This window comes from Peromyscus maniculatus, chromosome 1 (assembly GCF_049852395.1).
Source record: "Peromyscus maniculatus bairdii isolate BWxNUB_F1_BW_parent chromosome 1, HU_Pman_BW_mat_3.1, whole genome shotgun sequence".
Taxonomy (NCBI): domain Eukaryota; kingdom Metazoa; phylum Chordata; class Mammalia; order Rodentia; family Cricetidae; genus Peromyscus; species Peromyscus maniculatus.
Window position 1 is genome coordinate 37,481,634 of NC_134852.1, and position 16,847 is coordinate 37,498,480.

At 49.7% G+C, this 16,847-nt stretch overlaps 1 protein-coding gene across 1 annotated transcript; it reads right to left on the reverse strand.

Moving 5' to 3' along the window:
• Nucleotide 1: 1 nt before the first annotated feature.
• Napsa (napsin A aspartic peptidase) lies at nt 2-14,602 on the reverse strand. Its single transcript, XM_006986204.4, has 9 exons — nt 14,357-14,602; nt 4,887-5,022; nt 4,682-4,805; nt 4,430-4,548; nt 3,765-3,964; nt 2,172-2,294; nt 1,938-2,082; nt 1,515-1,613; nt 2-867 (listed from the first exon to the last, which is right to left on the reverse strand). The coding sequence occupies exons 1-9, from the start codon at nt 14,428-14,430 to the stop codon at nt 628-630; spliced, it is 1,260 nt and encodes a 419-aa protein (XP_006986266.1). The 5' UTR covers nt 14,431-14,602; the 3' UTR covers nt 2-627.
• Nucleotides 14,603-16,847: the final 2,245 nt, after the last annotated feature.

Sequence of the window (16,847 nt, forward strand, 5' to 3'; positions counted from 1 at the left end):
CCAAGTCTAGGCGAGGAAGGAACTGAAGGGATCTGGCGGCGGGGGAGTGGTGAGCAGGCCCCAGCACCTCTGGGCAGCAAGGGGAGGCTATGACATCCCACTGGAGGAGGGACAGCCCCTGACCCTCACAACCGTGGGTCTTCAAGGTCCGCCTTTATGACAGACCCAGGGACCTGGAATCCCCAGGGAGAAGATAGGACACACAAGGTCCGCAGGATGGTGACCTCTCTCCTTAAAACAAACCCTTTGTCGATTTCACCCCCACTGCCACCTGTCGCTGTCATCCTGACTTGTCGCCTCCCACATTTGTTGTGGCTGCGGCCGCCCTCCGCGGGATGCCAATAGGGAGAGGACTACAAAATCCGTGATGCTCCGCGGTGCGCGGGCCTTTGACTACCGGTAGTGGTGGCCAGAGGCTTCATGGGGATTGTTGTTCCGGGACCTCTCACTGGCGGGCCGACCGCGAAATAGGATGCTTCTCTTCCCTCCCATCTCTTTCTCAACTCCAGAGGTCAGACATTCATTTTTCCCTTCCCGAAAGTGACCAAAGTGGGTTCCTTCAATGGAAAGTGGATTTTTTTTTTAATTGGAAAGAAGCTAGCCTCTGTGGCCCTGTGTGCATGTACCCTAACTAGGCCGTCCTCTGAGGAACTGCGCCTGCGCAGCCCTTCTTTCTTCCGGTCCGGTTGCACGAGACCGAGCACGCGCCAGACCCACGCGCGGGCCCATGTTTTTGTCTCCTCGGTCGAAGACGGCCACGTAGGGCCCCAAAAAGACGTCTCCGAGGATCCAGAGGGGTCCTGCAGGCTTCGGGATGTCCAAGGCCTGGAAGCCCAACAGGCAGAGGCCAACATCGCTCTTAAGAATCTGCAAGGTGACAACACGGAGGAAATTGGGTGTCCCCTCTGCACCCAGAAGAGGACAAGGAGTGTTGCTAGCTGGGCATGGTGCCACCATCCAGTGATCTGAGCACTCGGGAGACTCAGGCAGGAGGATGGGGAGTTCAAGACCAGCCTGGGCTACATACTTAAACCCATTTTCCAAGGAAAGAAAAGAAAGGGGAGCGACGAAATGGCTCAGCTGGTAAAGGTGCTTGCTGCTAAGTCTGTCAGCCCGAGTTCAGTCCTCAGACCCCCCCCATAGTTAGAGAAAACAGATTCCTTCAAATTGTCTTCTGACTTGTACACACATGCTGTAATCAAGTGCGCACATCCAGAAAATAAATAAAAGTCCCTGAAAGGGAGAGAAGAAGAAAAAGAAAGGCAAAGTTCGGGCTGGGTATGTTGGTGCACACCTAAATCCCAGCACTTGAGGAAGAGACAGGAGGGGCTCTTGAGTCTGAGGTCAGCCTGGTCTATATTAGCAGGTCTGGGTCTGCCAAATCTACAGAGTGAGACCCTCTCTAAAGGCAAAGTTCCTGTGTTGGATATCCAGCCCTGGTGAAGGAAGAGACCCAGCTCTGCCCTCCCAAGCTCAGCTTTGTTGCTCTGATGTCACCATGGCAGTCGCCTTACCTTAATGACATAGTCCTGGCCTGTGAGGTTAAACCAGACGCCACCAAGGCGGAAGGAGACAGGGGGGAGCTCTGGGATCTTGGAACACTGGATGAGGTACTGAGGAACGAGAGGAACAGGACGGGTAGGCAGATGGTTCCTGCTCTGCTCACGTGTCTTGGGTGGATCCCTAGTGCCTAGAGTACAGCTTATATTGGGCAGTCAGGTAGTCAGGACCTCCTGTAGAAAGGCCTGTTAGGTAGGCTTCTCCTATTAAGTCCAGTTCTACATTTTTCCCTCCCACCCACCTGGAAAGCATGCTATCCTCACTTACTTCCTGGTTACCTGCTTTCATCCTTTAGGCCTCAGCTGCCCACCCAAAATCTGCCACCAGACCCCCGAGATCCTCTGAAGCACACCCATGAGAACCAGGAGTAGTCTCACCTGCCCAACCAGGAAGGGAAATCCCCCAATGGCCTTATTCAAGGCCTGGATCTCCTCACTAGGTCCTGTGATTAGAGACGTTCCTGTGTCTAGGATGGCACCACAGCCCTGGGCACAAAGAGTCAGCCCTGTACCAACCTTCACACTGTGAGGGAGGGTGGGGCAGGAGCTGTCAGAGGCAGGGCCTGGGTGTCCAGACCCTCAGCTCAAGCCCCACGAGTCCAGGTTCCTCACCTCTCCATGTGGACCTGCCAGTAGGCGGGGACGGTGACTGGTATGAAGGTGAGGGGAGGTAGGTAGTGGGCTGGGTCTGAGCCCCCCAGGACCAGCTCTCCTCCATCAGACCCTTCGGAATCTCTGCAAGGCAAAGTGAAGTAAGAGGCTGCTATTTCCATGTATTGGTCCCAGAGGTGGCCAGGCATGGGACTTCCTGCCAGTTGGCTTCTAGGTGGGTGTGCTAGCTAGTTTTATGTCAACTTGACACTAGCTAGAGTCACTGGAGAGGAGGGAACCTCAACTGAGAAAATACCGCAATAAGACTGGGCTATAGGCAGGTCTGTAGGGCATTTTCTTAGTGTTTGATTGGGAAGACACAGCCTGTTGTGAGTGAGGCCTCCTCTGGCCTGATTAGAAAGCAGGCTGAGCAAGCTATGGGGAGCAAGCCAGTAAGCAGCACCCCTCCAGAACCTCTGCATCAGCTCCTGTGTCCAGGATCCTCCTGTTTGAGTTCCTGTCCTGACTTCCTTCAGTGATGAACAGTGATGTGGAAGTGTAAGCCAAATAAACCTTGCCTCTCCAACTTGCTTTTGGTTGTGGTGTTTCATCACAGCAATAGTAACCCTAACCAAGACAATAGGGTAGAGGGGTATGGGCAGGTCCTAAGTATGGGAACTGGAAACAAGACAAGGATGACCTTGAACTCCTGATCCTCCCTCTTCCACCTCCCAAGTGTTGGGATGACAGGCATGCACCACCATGTCTGTTACTGATGGGGCTTTTGAGTATACAGTTGTGCCTCCTAAAAGCTGATGACTAATGAGTGAACCTAACTCTAGGCAGGGCTCTCCAGCAGAGTATGAGCTCTCTTTGAGGTGAAGCAAGGGTCCTTAAGTAGAGGACTTGTTGATTGGGCATGGAATTTCCTGTTTGATTTCAAAACCTGGGGCAATGTGAACCCATGGTGAGTTTCGTTGGTATGTCCTGAGCTGCCACTTAGGTTGTGGGGTTTCCTCTTGTGTTTCTATATTGGGTAAGCACTTTCCTGATTGTAGGTGAAAGCTCTTGTGTCGAGAGGATAACTTCCTTCAAGGACCACTGGACTTCCTGTGTTAATAATGGGACTTCCTGAAGGAGTTTTCTCCGGGCTGGTGTTGTAACTGACTGTGTGCCAAGCCAAACAACCACTATCTTGGGAGTTAAACTGTGGCCCCTTGAAAAAGTTCATCCCAGACGGGCTTGTTGACTGTTGACATGGAAGGGTGAGGAGGGTCATGAGACCCTCACCTGAGTGTCCAGCTGCTCCCTCCCATGCAACTCTGCCTCGGTTGCTAGCGGCCTGGGAGAGGGGCTAGAGTATGTAGATTAAGGGGAGCTCCGTCTATGGAGCCACAAGGACCCCCCCATCCCCACTGGGGCAGCCTCTTAGGGGGAGGAGCACCCACTGCTGTGAGTAACTCCTCACCTATGCTCTGTAAGGAAGCTGAATGCACTCATTGGTTGCCCAGAGTGAACTGTGGTGGTAAGGTGCCTAGGTACTGGGACCTCCTAAGGGAAAGGATTTTAGCAACAGCTGGACTCTTGGGTGTGGAGACAGCTCCCATCCAATACCTGTTGAGATAAAAGGAGAAGATGGGCTTCTCCAGCAGCCCCTGCTCCACCATCCTGTCCAGTGGAGGCTGAACTCCTCCCACAGCCAGAGTTGGGAAACCGAGGCCCAGGATCCCATCAAAGCAAGCAAAAGCAAAGACCAGGCTAGGCTCCCACAGAGCCTCTCCAAATGTCACAGAGGCACCGTGGATTCCCCCAATCTAGGGATAAATTGAAGTGGGACCAGTTATTTCTAGAAAGACATTACCCTCCTGTGGCTGAGAACCTGCTTGGAGGCATTGGGGAAAGAATCTAGATGGTCTACATTAGAATCCAAGCCTCTTCCCAAGAAACCATAAACATTTGCTCAGGAAGTTCTGCCCCTCTACTCAGGAAGCTCCACTTCTGGGGAGGCCATGCTTATTTGCAAAGGAAGCCTCCTTTTTATAAGTCCCACCCCCTTTCTCAAGAGGCCCCACCCCTCCACAAGAAGCCCCATCCTCTTGCTAAGGAGATCCCATCTCTTCTCTAGAAATCCTATCTCCTTTGTCCCTAGGAGACCCCACCTCCTCTCAAGAATCCTTCCCCGTCTCCCAGGAGGGCCTGCCTCTTCAAGCCCCTCCCTGAACCAGGTGGTGGTAGACCCTAGGTCAAAGCTGAGGTCTTGTGTGGCTGAAGTCACCCACAGTCAGATTCTCCTGGCTCAGGATTCCGTTCAGCCGCCCAGTCCCATACTGAATGGCAAACTTGGTCCCATTGAGCCGAAAGGAGCTGGAGGCCTTGGGATTGAAACGATGGTGAAACCCTAATTCAGGAGACAAAATAGGTGTCAATCAGGGGATGGGAGACTCAGCACCTGCAAGGACAGCCTAGGGGATACTGAGGCCAAGCCCTCTACTCCCATCACCCCTTTTGGCCTTCTTCCCGGGGGAGCTCACAGCAGGGCAAACTGAAGAAATGACATCTCGTGGATGGGACCCAGAAATTGGAAGAACCCGTGTCAAAGACCACTGTGAAGTTCTGAGGAGGCGTTCCCAAACCAATGTTTCCAAAATACTGGGTCTGGTGGGACAAGGGAGCACAGGATAAGTGAAGAGTTGGGTATTCTGCCTCAAGGGCGGGAATGTGGGGGCTGGGACTCACATTCATGAACTTGGACAGGGGCACAAAGATGGGCTTGTCACCATAGGCGGGGGCCCTTGGAGGCTCTGCTGGCTGTTCCCATCCACTCAGCGGGCTTAAGATCCTGTGTCCAGGGTGGACTCGGCGAAGAGGGACTCTAGAGAGAGAGAATTTGGTCAGTGAAAAAGCCATGCATCCAGGAGCCCTTCGTGTGATAGATGCCCTCCATTGGACCGGAAGGTAACTGTCCCGGGCCCCGCAGTAGCAGTCATTGATGGCAGCTCAGCAATGACCAAGGAATGCTGCTGAGGGCAACTTCACAGCCCTCAGAGAAAACCACGCATGCCCGGGGTGCGAACTCAAAGGCCCACCGCTATCCGGGTGCTTTAAGGAAAGCCATCCCTAGGTACCTCCATTCCCAGCGGGTTCCAAAGATTGCAAAAAACCAAAAAATGATGGGAAGGGGAAGTGGCAGATATGGTTCAGTAGTTAAGAATGCTTGGGATCCAGCAGAGAACCTGAGATCAGTTCCCAATACCCATATCGGGAATTTCACAACCACCTGTAACTCCAGCTTTAAGAGATCCAGCACCCACTTCTGGCACTGAACTTACCTGCACAACACACCTACATGAAGACTCACACATAAGCATATAATTAAAAATAGTGATTGAAAATATATATATATAATAGGCCAGGCAGTGGTGGTGCACACCTTTAATCCCAGTACTCAGGAGGCAGAGGTAGGTGGATCTCTGAGTTCGAGGCCAGCCTGGTCTACAGAGTGAGATCCAGAACAGTCAGGGCTACACAGAGAAACCCTGTCTTGGAAAACCAAAAGCAAACAAACAAAAAAACAGAAGGATATATAAAATATCAAAAATAATATATGAAATATTTAAATTACATTTAAGTTTAGCAGGAATTAAGCTGTAATTTCAATCCTGTACTGCCAGAAGAAACAAAAAAGGAAACCCTGGTTTGACATTACATTTACTTTTTTTTTTTTTTGAGATTTAAAAATTTTTTATTTTATGTGTATGAGTGTTTTGTCTGCATGTGTATCTGTGCACTGTGTACATCTCTGGTGCCTGCAGAGGCCAGAAGACGGTGTCAGATCCCCTAAAAAACAAAGTTTCAGACAGTTGTTAGCTGCCATGTGGGTGCTGGAAATCACATCTGGGTCCTCTGGAAGAGCAGCGAGTGCACCTAACCACTGAGCCATCTCTCCAGCCCTTCATTGACAATTTTTTATGTAGACCTCAGTGGGGGGGGGGGGAGGGCTAAAAACCTGCCATTGTGATGTGAATTCTTGGTGACTTCATGCATGCTGGTGAGACTCTGTTTCCCATGCTTGGGGGTGGGGGATGTAAACGCCAAAGCCTAATTTCACCCTTCATGGTAAGATAAATCACAGATGTAGCAAAGACTTGGTGTGAAAATTCTAAGGACAATAGAAATAAATATAGAACCTAACTGAGGTTGGGGATTTAGCTCAGTGGTAGAGCGCTTGCCCAGCAAGCACAAGGCCCTGGGTTCGGTCCTCAGCTCCGCAAAAATAAAATAAAATAATAAAATAAAATAATCCAGAACCTAACTGAGAAGAGGGAGGCTTTCCTAAGCATGTGGCAGTGTGGTAGTATTGTGTTCCCCAAAATATTGCGCACCCTAATAAACTTATCTGGGGTCAGAGACAGAACAGCCACTAGATACAAAGGCTAAAAAATGGTGGCACTCACACCTTTAATCCTAGCATTCCAGGGACAGAAATCCCTCTGGATCTCTGTGAGTTCAAGGCCACAGTGGAAACCGCCACACATGGTGACGCACGCCTTTAATCCCAGTAAGCGAGCCTTTAATGCCAGGGAGTGGTGGTAGAAAGCAGAAAGGTATATAAGGTGTGAGGACCAGAAACTAGCAGCATTTGGCTAGTTAAGCTTCAGGCTTTCAAGCAGCACAGTTCAGCTGAGAGCCACTGGGATGAGGACACAGAAGCTTCCAGTTGAGGAAAGGTCCGGGTTTGATCTTATTAATAAGAACTTTTTTTTTTTTTTTTTTTTTTGAGACAGGGTTTCTCTATGTAGCTTTGCACCTTTCCTGGGACTCACTTGGTAGCCCAGGCTGGCCTCGAACTCACAGAGATCCGCCTGGCTCTGCCTCCCGAGTGCTGGGATTAAAGGCGTGCGCCACCACCGCCCGGCTTAATAAGAACTTTTAAGATTCATGCTACATCCGGTGCCCAACGTTTGTGGTACGAATTCACAAAAAAGCTGCTTGTCTGTGGCCTTGTGGGCCCCAGCTCAGGCCTGCTCTACACTCTGCCGGTTGTGATGGTGAATGCCGGTAGGTTTTACTGAAGGAGGGAGAGGCTGAGGATCCAGCGAGGTGAGGTAGCTGTGGCTTTTTCTGGTTCTCTGATCTTCCAGTTCACCCCAATACCTGGTCCGGGTTTGATTTTATTAATAAGAACTTTTAAGATTCCTGCTACATGGTGGAAAGGGGCACACTGAGGGGAGAGCCTTGCAGCCTGCAGGGCGGCCCAGTGGGTAAAGCTGAGGACCTGAATTTGATCCCCAGACCTACAGGGTGGAAGGAGAGAACTGATTTCTGCATGTTGTCCTCAGACCTCCACATGCACTCATACAAGCCAGTTCACACACGCACACACACACACACACACACACACACTCACACACTAAATAAATGTACACACACACACATACACATTAAATAAATGTACATGCACACACAATAAATAAATGTAATAAAGTATAAACTTCTCTGCAACAAAGTCACATACAAAAGAGGAACAGAAAGTTGGTTTGTGAGTGGTCTCATTTATTTGTTTGTCTATTTTGAGACTAGGTTGCACTATGTAGCCGTGAGTGTCCTGGAACTCACTCTGTAGACCAGGCTGGCCTTGACTTTACAGAGAGCCACCTACCTCTGCCTCCCGAGTGCTGGGATTAAAGGTGTGCGCCACCACTGCCCAGTCAAGATTTTTTTTTAAAAAAATGTGCATTGAGTGTTTTGCTTACATGTATGTCTGTGTGAGTGTGCTAGATCTCCTGGAACTGAAGTTACAGACAATTGTGAGCTGTCATGTGGGTGGCGGAAACTGAACCCAGGTCCTCTGGAAGAGCAGCCAGTGCTCTTAACCACCAAGCTATGTCTCCAGCCCAAGAATTTAGATGTTTTTAAAGATGATTTTTTTTTTAAAGTAAAAAGAGGTCTTGAGAAATGACTTGGAGGTAGAGCCCCTGCCTAGAATCCCCCAGTGAGGGGCTGGGGTGTGGCTCAGTGGTAGAGCCCCTCCCTAGAATCCTCCAGTGAGGGGCTGGGGTGTGGCTCAGTGGTAGAGCCCCTGCCTAGAATCCCCCAGTGAGGGGCTGGGGTGTGGCTCAGTGGTAGAGCCCCTGCCTAGAATCCCCCAGTGAGGGGCTGGGGTGTGGCTCAGTGGTAGAGTTCCTGCCTAGAATCCCCCAGTGAGGGGCTGGGGGTGTGGCTCAGTGGTAGAGCCCCTGCCTAGAATCCCTCAGTGAGGGGCTGGGGTGTGGCTCAGTGGTAGAGCCCCTGCCTAGAATCCCCTAGTGAGGGGCTGGGGACGTGGCTCAGTGGTAGAGCCCCTGCCTAGAATCCCCCAGTGAGGGGCTGGGGTGTGACTCAGTGGTAGAGCCCCTGCCTAGAGTCCCCCAGTGAGGGGCTGGGGTGTGTCTCAGTGGTAGAGTATTTACCTAACATGCACAAGACTGTCAGTTCAGTCTTCAGTACCACAAAGGGAAGAGGAAAAAAAGATAACAAAAAAGAAACTCCCAGGAAGTAAAGAAGGCAAAAGGAAGGAAGAAAACTCCCGCCACATCTTTGAATGCAACAACTGCAACTTCTCCTTCAGCAGTTGACAGGAAGATCTGCTCCGTAAGGACAGGTCTGACTGGGGAAGTGGTGGGTTGAGCTCGCTCTTCTGTGAAACATAAGCAGACCAGACCCAGCTCCACCACAACGGAAGGAGAAGCAGCTCCCACCATCAGTGTTTCTCAGAATTAGTGTGAAGCCTGGTCCATTGGATCAGTGGTGTTGGACACACCTTTCTTTCTCTGTTGGGGGTGGGTAGTGGGGAGGGAGACCAGGTCTTGCTATATAGCCCTGGCTGGCTTCGAACTTGTAGCAATTCTCCTGCCTCTGCTTCCGAGTGGTGTCTGATGACTGGTGGCAGTATCCTGTAAAGGCTTTGCCTGTCCTCAGCCTCTGTCGTAAATAACTGTGGTGTTGACAGCCTCGAATCCATATACAATCCCTGACTTAATAGGATTGCCGTGAGCTCCAAACCACCCTGGCCTACGGACTGAGACTAGTAATAAAAATCATGGTTGGAGAGGTGGCTCAGCCAGCAAGATCATCACTGCTCCTCCAGAGGACCCAGGTTTGATTCCCAGCACCCACATGGTGGCCCATAACCATCTGTAATTCCAGTTTCGTGGGATCCAAGGCCCTCTTCTAGCCAGACATGTGCACAGTGCACATACATACAGGTGCAGGCATGTGCTGGCTAGTTTCTATGTCAACCTGACAGAGCTAGAATCACTTTGGAAGAAGGAACCTCAGTTGAGAAAATGCCCTCATCAGATTGTCCTGTGGGCACACCTATGGTGCATTTTTTGATGTGGGAGGTCCCAGCTCACCATGGGATATGTCAAGCCTGGGCAGGCGGTCCTGGGTTGTATAAGAAAACAGCTTGAGCAAGCCAAGAGGAGCAAGCAGTGATCTTCCATGGCTTTTGTTTGAGTTCCTGCTTCCAGGTTCCTGCTTTGACTTCCCTCATTGATGGGCTGGGACCTGAGAGTTGTAAAGTGAAATAAACCTTTTTTTCCAAGGTGCTTTGGTCATGATATTTTATCACAGCTTTGCAGAGACAATTGATGCTGGTTAGCTGGAGTTGAGAAATTAGCAGTAATTAAAAAGAGACCAGGTTCCAGCAGATATTGAGTGTCAGCCAGGCAGATCTCTGTAAATTCAAGACCAGCCTGGTTTTCATAGAGAGTTCCAGGTCAACCAGGGCTACACAGTGAGACCCTGCTGAAGAAGAGGAAGAGGAGGAGGAAGAAGAGAAGGAAGCAGCGTCACTGGGGTAAAAGCTGGGAAGTGCTTCCTCAGGTTGCACACATAGAAGCTGTGGTCCAGAGGGAGGGACAGATGTACCTTGTGCTGCCAGCCAAACTTGGCAACGTGAGTTTCCAGAGTGAGACTGGAAGGCTTGGAGGAGGCATGGCGCTGAAGCAAGGCTCTGCGAGCAGCCAGAAGAAGCCATTGGTGAAGGGGCAGCCTCAGTTACAGTCCAGGCCTCAGGATTGAAGGGGTCACAGAGAGTAGGTGAGGCTCGGCACCATGTGGCAGGGTCAGAGTCCCTGAGGAGCAACCCAAAGATGTAGCCCAGCTGCAGAGACCCAGCATTTTGGAGATGCTAGTACCAAGGGGTGAGCACCAAGGGATGAGCACGCAGTTGTGGCGTGGAGCCTGCCTGAGCTTAGGAGGTGAGCTGTGTGTGCTGTGCAAGCCCTCTGGAGCCTAGAACGTGAGCCCCAGATGTCTGACACTGATTTCACACTGCTGACTTTGATTTTGCTTTGCTTTCACTGTGACTGCGCCCTGGCTCTTCCTTCTTGGAATAAGGAAATATTTTACTTGTTTTCATTTAACAGATGCCCACAGTTGAGACTTTGAACTTTTAAAGAGACTTTGGAATTTTAAGGAGACTATGGATGTTTTAGAGACTCTGATTATTTTAGAGAGGCTTGAACTTTGAAGAAGAGTTTGGATATTTTTAGAAGACTGAATTTTTCTTTTTTGTTCTGTTTTTTGAGACAGGGTTTCTCTGTGTAGCCCTGGCTGTCCTGGAACTCACTCTGTAGACCAAGCTGGCCTGGAACTCACAGAGATGTGTCTGCCTCTGTCTCTCGAGTCTTGGGATTAAAGGTGTGGGCCACCACTGCCCAGCTGAAAACTGAACTTTTAAAGAGTTTGGATTTTTAAAGACTTTGGGGCTTTTAAAAGTTAGGATGTTTTAGTCTTGTGATATTAATATTAATATGAGATCTTGGGGATGAACAAGAAAGGAAAGGTTATGGTTTAACACTGATGTGTTTTTGTGTCAAATTGGCAAGGAGTCAGTTGTGCTGGCTAGTTTTATGTCACCTTGACATAAACTGGACTTATTTTGGAAGAGGGGAACTCAGTTGAGAAAATGCCCCACTGGGTTGGCTTGTGGACAAGACTGTGGTACGTTCTCTTCATTGATGATTACTGTGGAAGAGCACAGCTCCTGTGGGAAGTGCCATCCCTGGTCGTGTGCTCTTGGCATGTGTAAGGAAGCAGGCTGAGCAAGCTATGAGAGAAAGTAAGCAGAATTCCTTCAGGGGCTCTGCATCACTCTGCCCTGACCTCCCTCATTGATGGAGTATGACCTGAACATTATAAACTGAAATAAACCCTTTCCTCCCTAAGTTGCTTTTGGTCGTGGTGTTTATCACAGCAAATAGAAACCCTAAAGCAAGGCAAAACACTCATACATATATTTTTTTCAGTCTAAAAAAATCCAAAAATAAGCCGGGTGATGGTGGCACATGTCTTTAATCCCAGCACTTGGGAGGCAGGGCCAGGCAGATCTCTGTGAGTTCGAGACCAGCCTGGTCTACAGAGCTAGATCCAGGACAGCCACCAAAACGACACAGAGAAACCCTGTCTCAGAAAACAAAAACAAAAACAAAACAATCAAAAAATAACAACAAAACCAACTTGTTTACATGGCAGTTAAGCAGTGAAAGCCGCGTGCAAATGAGTGGGTAAAGCTTCTTTAAGATCCCTTCACAAAAGCTGGTTGAGGGTATGTTGAACTTGGCCCTTGAGCTGATGACTTCTCTAGGCCTGATCAAAAGGTTAGTTCAGGGGCTGGAGAGATGGCTCAGTGGTTAAGAACACTGACTGCTCTTCCAGAGGACCCAGGTTCAATCCCCAACATCCACATGGCAGCTCACAACTGTCTGTAACTCCAATATCTGATATCCTCATACAGGCAAAATATCAATATACATAAAATAAGAATAAATAAATATTTTTTAAAAAGGCTAGTTCAAATGTATGTCTCCTAATTCTGTTTTGCTAACTTGGGGTAGATCATGTTGGGATTGAGTGTGTCCCAGAATGACCTAGGTGTTCCCTCTGCTCTTGGCCCTGAGAGAGTAGCGTATATCCACAGCTCTTGGTGTGGACTTGGAAGTCTGTGGATTGGGTTAAAAAATCAGGTTAAAGGGGGTTGGGGTGTGGCTCAGTTGGTAGGGTTCACCTAGCATACAAGAAGCCTGGCTTCCACTCTCATGACCCCATAAATCAGGCATGGTGGTGAACACCTGGAATGGTTGAGGCAGGAGAATCAGAAGCTCATCCTTGGCTATACCTCCAGTTTATGGCTAATCTGGACTACATGTGACCACAAAAAGAAAGGAAGAGGGAGAGGGGAGAGAGAGGGAGAGGGAAAGAGAGAGGGAGGGAGGGAGAGAGAGAGAGAGGGAGAGAGAGAGAGGATCAGCACTGATGGGATGGCTCAAAGGGCAGAGGAACTGTTGCCAAGTCTGATGACCTGAGTTCAATCCTAGGCCCGTAAGGCAGAAAGAGAGAACTTATTCTTTAAAGATGTCCCCTGACTTCCACACATGTGCTGTGCATGCACATGTACCCCGCAGCACAATAAATAGATTTTTTTTAAAAAGCAAACAAAAAACAAAACAGGTTAATAGAACCAGGCATGGTAGCCCTCTGGCCCCTGCTCACCCCTAACACCACACCCAGCCTCGTGATTCAGCCTGAAGAGGCCTTAGAGTGTCTCAAGTGTGAAGACAAGAAACACTTTCTGGAAAGGTGCCCCCTTCAAGAGTTGGGAGTGGCAGAAGAAAAGAAGGGGAGAAATTGGGGGAAGAATCAGAGACAAGGTGTTGGGCGTCACTCATGGGGAGGCCTCCCTGAAACAGGCATGCTCAGAAGCTGAGAATCTGGGGTATCAACGTTTCCAGACCACAGACAATGGTCTCCAAGAAATGGGGGAGAGTCAGAGGGCTTGAGCCTTAAAGCCAGGTCACCAGGGCTTAGGTCCAAGGAAACTCCTCACAAAATATAGCCTGATTGGGTAAGGAGGGGCAGCCAGTCCTGGGCCCCAGGACCAGAGATGGTTTACCTTGTGGCGCTGGACATTGAATGGAGGCCCTGGTGTCTACTAGACAAGCTTCCCCCCCCCCCCCCCCCCCCCGAGCCACATCCCTAGCTCTGGGTTTCTGGAGACAGTATCTTCCTACCTTTGAACTCCACCTTCCTGCCTCAGCCTCCCTGAATGCTGGGCTACCACTCCACCCCACCTAGCCAAATGAGTACCCTGGACTTAAACATGTGGTGGCCCAGGGCTGGGAGATGGACCAGTGGGTAGAGCACTTGCCACACAAGCACAAAGGTCCGAGTTCAAATCCCCACAACTCCTGTAAAGGCCAGATAAAGTAAAAGCCGGGCGGTGGCACACACACCTTTAATCCCAGCACTCGGGAGGCAGAGCCAGGAGGATCTCTGTGAGTTCGAGGCCAGCCTGGACTACAGAGTGAGATCCAGAACAGGCACCAAAACTACACAGAGAAACCCTGTCTTGGAAAAAAAATTATGATGGCCCATGACTTTAATCTCAGCACTTCAGAGACGGAGGCAGGGGGATCTCTATGAGTCCAAGGCCAGTCTGTTTTACATAGAGTTACATAGTGAGAGCCTGTCTTTGAAAAGAATGTGGGGCTCAGTGGGCGAAGCACAAAACCCCAGGTTCTCTTCCCAGGAATTCCTGCACTTGGGAGGAGGAAGCAATAGAAGCCAGAGTTCAAGGTCATTGTTAGCTACATGGGGAGTTTGAGGCCAGCCTGGGCTACATGAGACACAGTCTGGACAAAAACAAACCAACCAACCAAAGACCAAACAACCAAAAAGTGTGGGGTATTAGGAGGTATTATGCTGAATTTCTCAGGTGGACACCCCAGTTTGAGAGCTGGGGACCCAGGTCTAAGATGACTCAGAGGATAAGGAACCTTGCTGCCAAACCTCACAACTGAACCTGAGCTGGATTCAGAGAACCTACTTTTTGTCCTCTGACCTCCCTGCATGCACCATCACACACACAGACACACACACACACACACACACACACAGACACACACACACACACACAGACACACACACACACATACAGACACACACACAGACACACACACACACAGACACACACACACACACACACACACACACACACACACACACACACACAGACACACACACAGACACACACACTCATTTTAAAAAGGAGTAAAGTCTGGGGACCCTGAAAAAGAAGTTGGACTCTTGCGGCACCAAGGCCAGCCCCAGCATTAAAGGGCAAGTGGTGGGAATCTGTCAGGAGTGGGTGGGGGTCTCCGTACCGGATCAGCGTGGCCCCTGCATGCTCCAAATTCCCCAGGGACAGCAGGCACAGCAGCACCCACGGTGGCAACATCTCCGGGGACTGGTGCTAGGCCGAGATGTCCTGTGGCCTCTTTTTCCCTTTGAGACTCCACCCTGTTCACGCCCCACCACCTACTGAAACACAGAAGTGGTCCTGTGCGTGTGTGTGTGTGTGTGTGTGTGTGTGTGTGTGTGTGTGTGTGTGTGTGTGTTTGACTAGACTTGGGAAGAGCGGTGCGGTCAGACCCACACCCACCCTTTCCTGACACCTCTACGCTTTTACTTTTGACTCTCAGTTCTCCTTTCTGAGACTCATTAACCACACACTGTTCTTGAGCAAGAGGAAGGGACGGAAATGGTCTGTAAGGGTCTGGGAAGGGACAGCCAGTTTCAACAGAAGCACGCTGGCCTGTGTGAGTGGCTCTGCCAGCCTCTCGGGGTGCCCGCTCTTTCTGTTTTTGTTTTTAGCGAGGAGGGGCTTCTCTCTCCTTTTACATTTTAATTAGCTAATTTATTTGTGCATGTGCCCACATAGCACAGTATGAATCAGAGGTCAGAGGACAACCTACAGGAGTCAGTTCTTTCCTTCCACTGATGCGTCTCAGGGATCAAAAGGGGTCAGACCCAGGTCCGCAGGCTTGGTGGCGAGTGTCTTTATCTGCTGAGCCATCCCCCAGCCTTCTGTTTATTTTGAAACAAGGTCTCATAATGTTACTAAGCTCAAATAATCCTCTTGCCTCAGGCTCTAGAGCAGTGCTTCTCAACCTGTGGGTCACAGTCCCTTTGGGGGTCGAATATCAGATATCCATGTTATGATTATAACAGTAGCCAGAAGTGACTTTATGGTTGGTGGTCACCGCGTGAGCACTGTAATGTGAGCACTGTAAAGGGCGGCAGCACTAGGCAAGTTGAGGACGGAAGCTGTGGAGTATCTGGACTGCAAACACACTCAGCAGGGCTTGGGAGACCGCGGCGGCGTAGTGGGACTTGAGTGCCGTGCCCACACCGGGCTGTGGAGCGATCGATCTATGGCAGTCCTGGCGCTGGGGAATACAGTGAGGCCCGTGGGGGGTGGGGCTTGCTGGCCAGCCAATCTAGCCAATCAATGAGCTCTAGCCTTAGTGAGGGACCCTGTCTCAAAAAAACAAGGTGGAGAGTGACAGAGGGAGACATCTGACTGCGCGGACCTCTGGTTTCCACATGCATGTTCCCAGAAGAGCTGCTGAGCGCGATGGTACATGCCTGTAACCCCAACAACTGGGAGGCAGAGGCAAGGGGATTAGGAGTTCAAGGTCATAGTTGGCTAGATGTGAGGTCAGCCTGGGCGACATGAGAACCTGTCTCAAAAGAAAATTGAACTTGGAGGCAAATGCTTGTAATTCCAGTAACTGAAAGGCTGAGGCAGTGGAATCATGAGTTCAAAACCTCTCTGTGAGTAAAGAGGGAAAGAGACAGAGAAGAATGAGAAAAGTGACAAAGAGAAAGGAGAAGATGAATAGGAGGAGGAGGAGGCTAGTCAGGCTTAGAGGCACAGCCCTGTTCTTCCAGCTACTTGAGAGGCTGAGGCAGGAGGATGGCAAGTTCAAGGTTAGCCTTGGCTACCGAGTGAGTTTAAGGCCAGCCTGGGCAATTTAGTAAGAAGAGCCAAGCATAGCAATGCATGCCTTGAATCCCAGCACTTAGAGTAGAGGCAGGTGGATCTCTATGAGTTCAAGGCCAGCCTGGTCTACATACCAAGTTTCAGGACTATAAACAAATGAATATCTCCCACATGCCTGTTCCTGAATAACCATCCAGAGGCTTATATTAATAATAAATGTTTGGCCGATGGCTCAGGCTTATTACTAGCTAGCTCTTGCATCTGAAATCAACCCATTTTTATTAATCTATGTACTGCCACGTGGCCGTGGCATTACGGGTTTGATGGCATGTTGCTGCTTGGGTGGCTGGCTGGCATCTGCCAGATTCCACCCTTCTTTCTCCCTCTATTCAGTGTGGCTTTCTCACCTAGCTATATTCTGCCTGGCAACAGGACAAATCAGTTCTATTTATCAACCAATGAGAGCAACACATATTCACCATACAGAAAGACATCCCACAGCACGGGACAGCCAGGCTAAATAGTGAGACTGTCTCAAAAAAAAAAAAAAAAAAAAAATTGCTGCAGGCCACAGGTACTATCACAAAAGCTACTACTTGGAAAAGTCAAGGACTTTTCCGAAGGTCAAGCCATGGCCTTACTAACATTATAGACTCCTAACTTCTTACCTAACCACTTCTAGGAATGTAGACTGAGCACATAAATTCCCTTCTTTTTTTTTAATTAATTACATTAATTGTATTGATTTATTACAGTCATGATATTATGTCCTGATACTACTGTTCATTTGTGGGTTTTTTCCATCACACAAAACAGAGATTCTGTACTTAGTAAATCATTGCTCTGTATTTATTTCTTCTATATCTTTT

Excerpts from the sequence above, each read along its gene's own strand:
- Napsa (XM_006986204.4), bottom strand. The coding sequence starts at position 14,430 with ATGTTGCCACCGTGGGTGCTGCTGTGCCTGCTGTCCCTGGGGAATTTG. Across the intron at positions 4,549-4,681 it reads TTTCTTCAGTTTGCCCTGCT|GGTTTCACCATCGTTTCAAT; the intron begins GTGAGCTCCCCC and ends CTCCTGAATTAG. Across the intron at positions 868-1,514 it reads GCCAGGACTATGTCATTAAG|ATTCTTAAGAGCGATGTTGG; the intron begins GTAAGGCGACTG and ends GTCACCTTGCAG.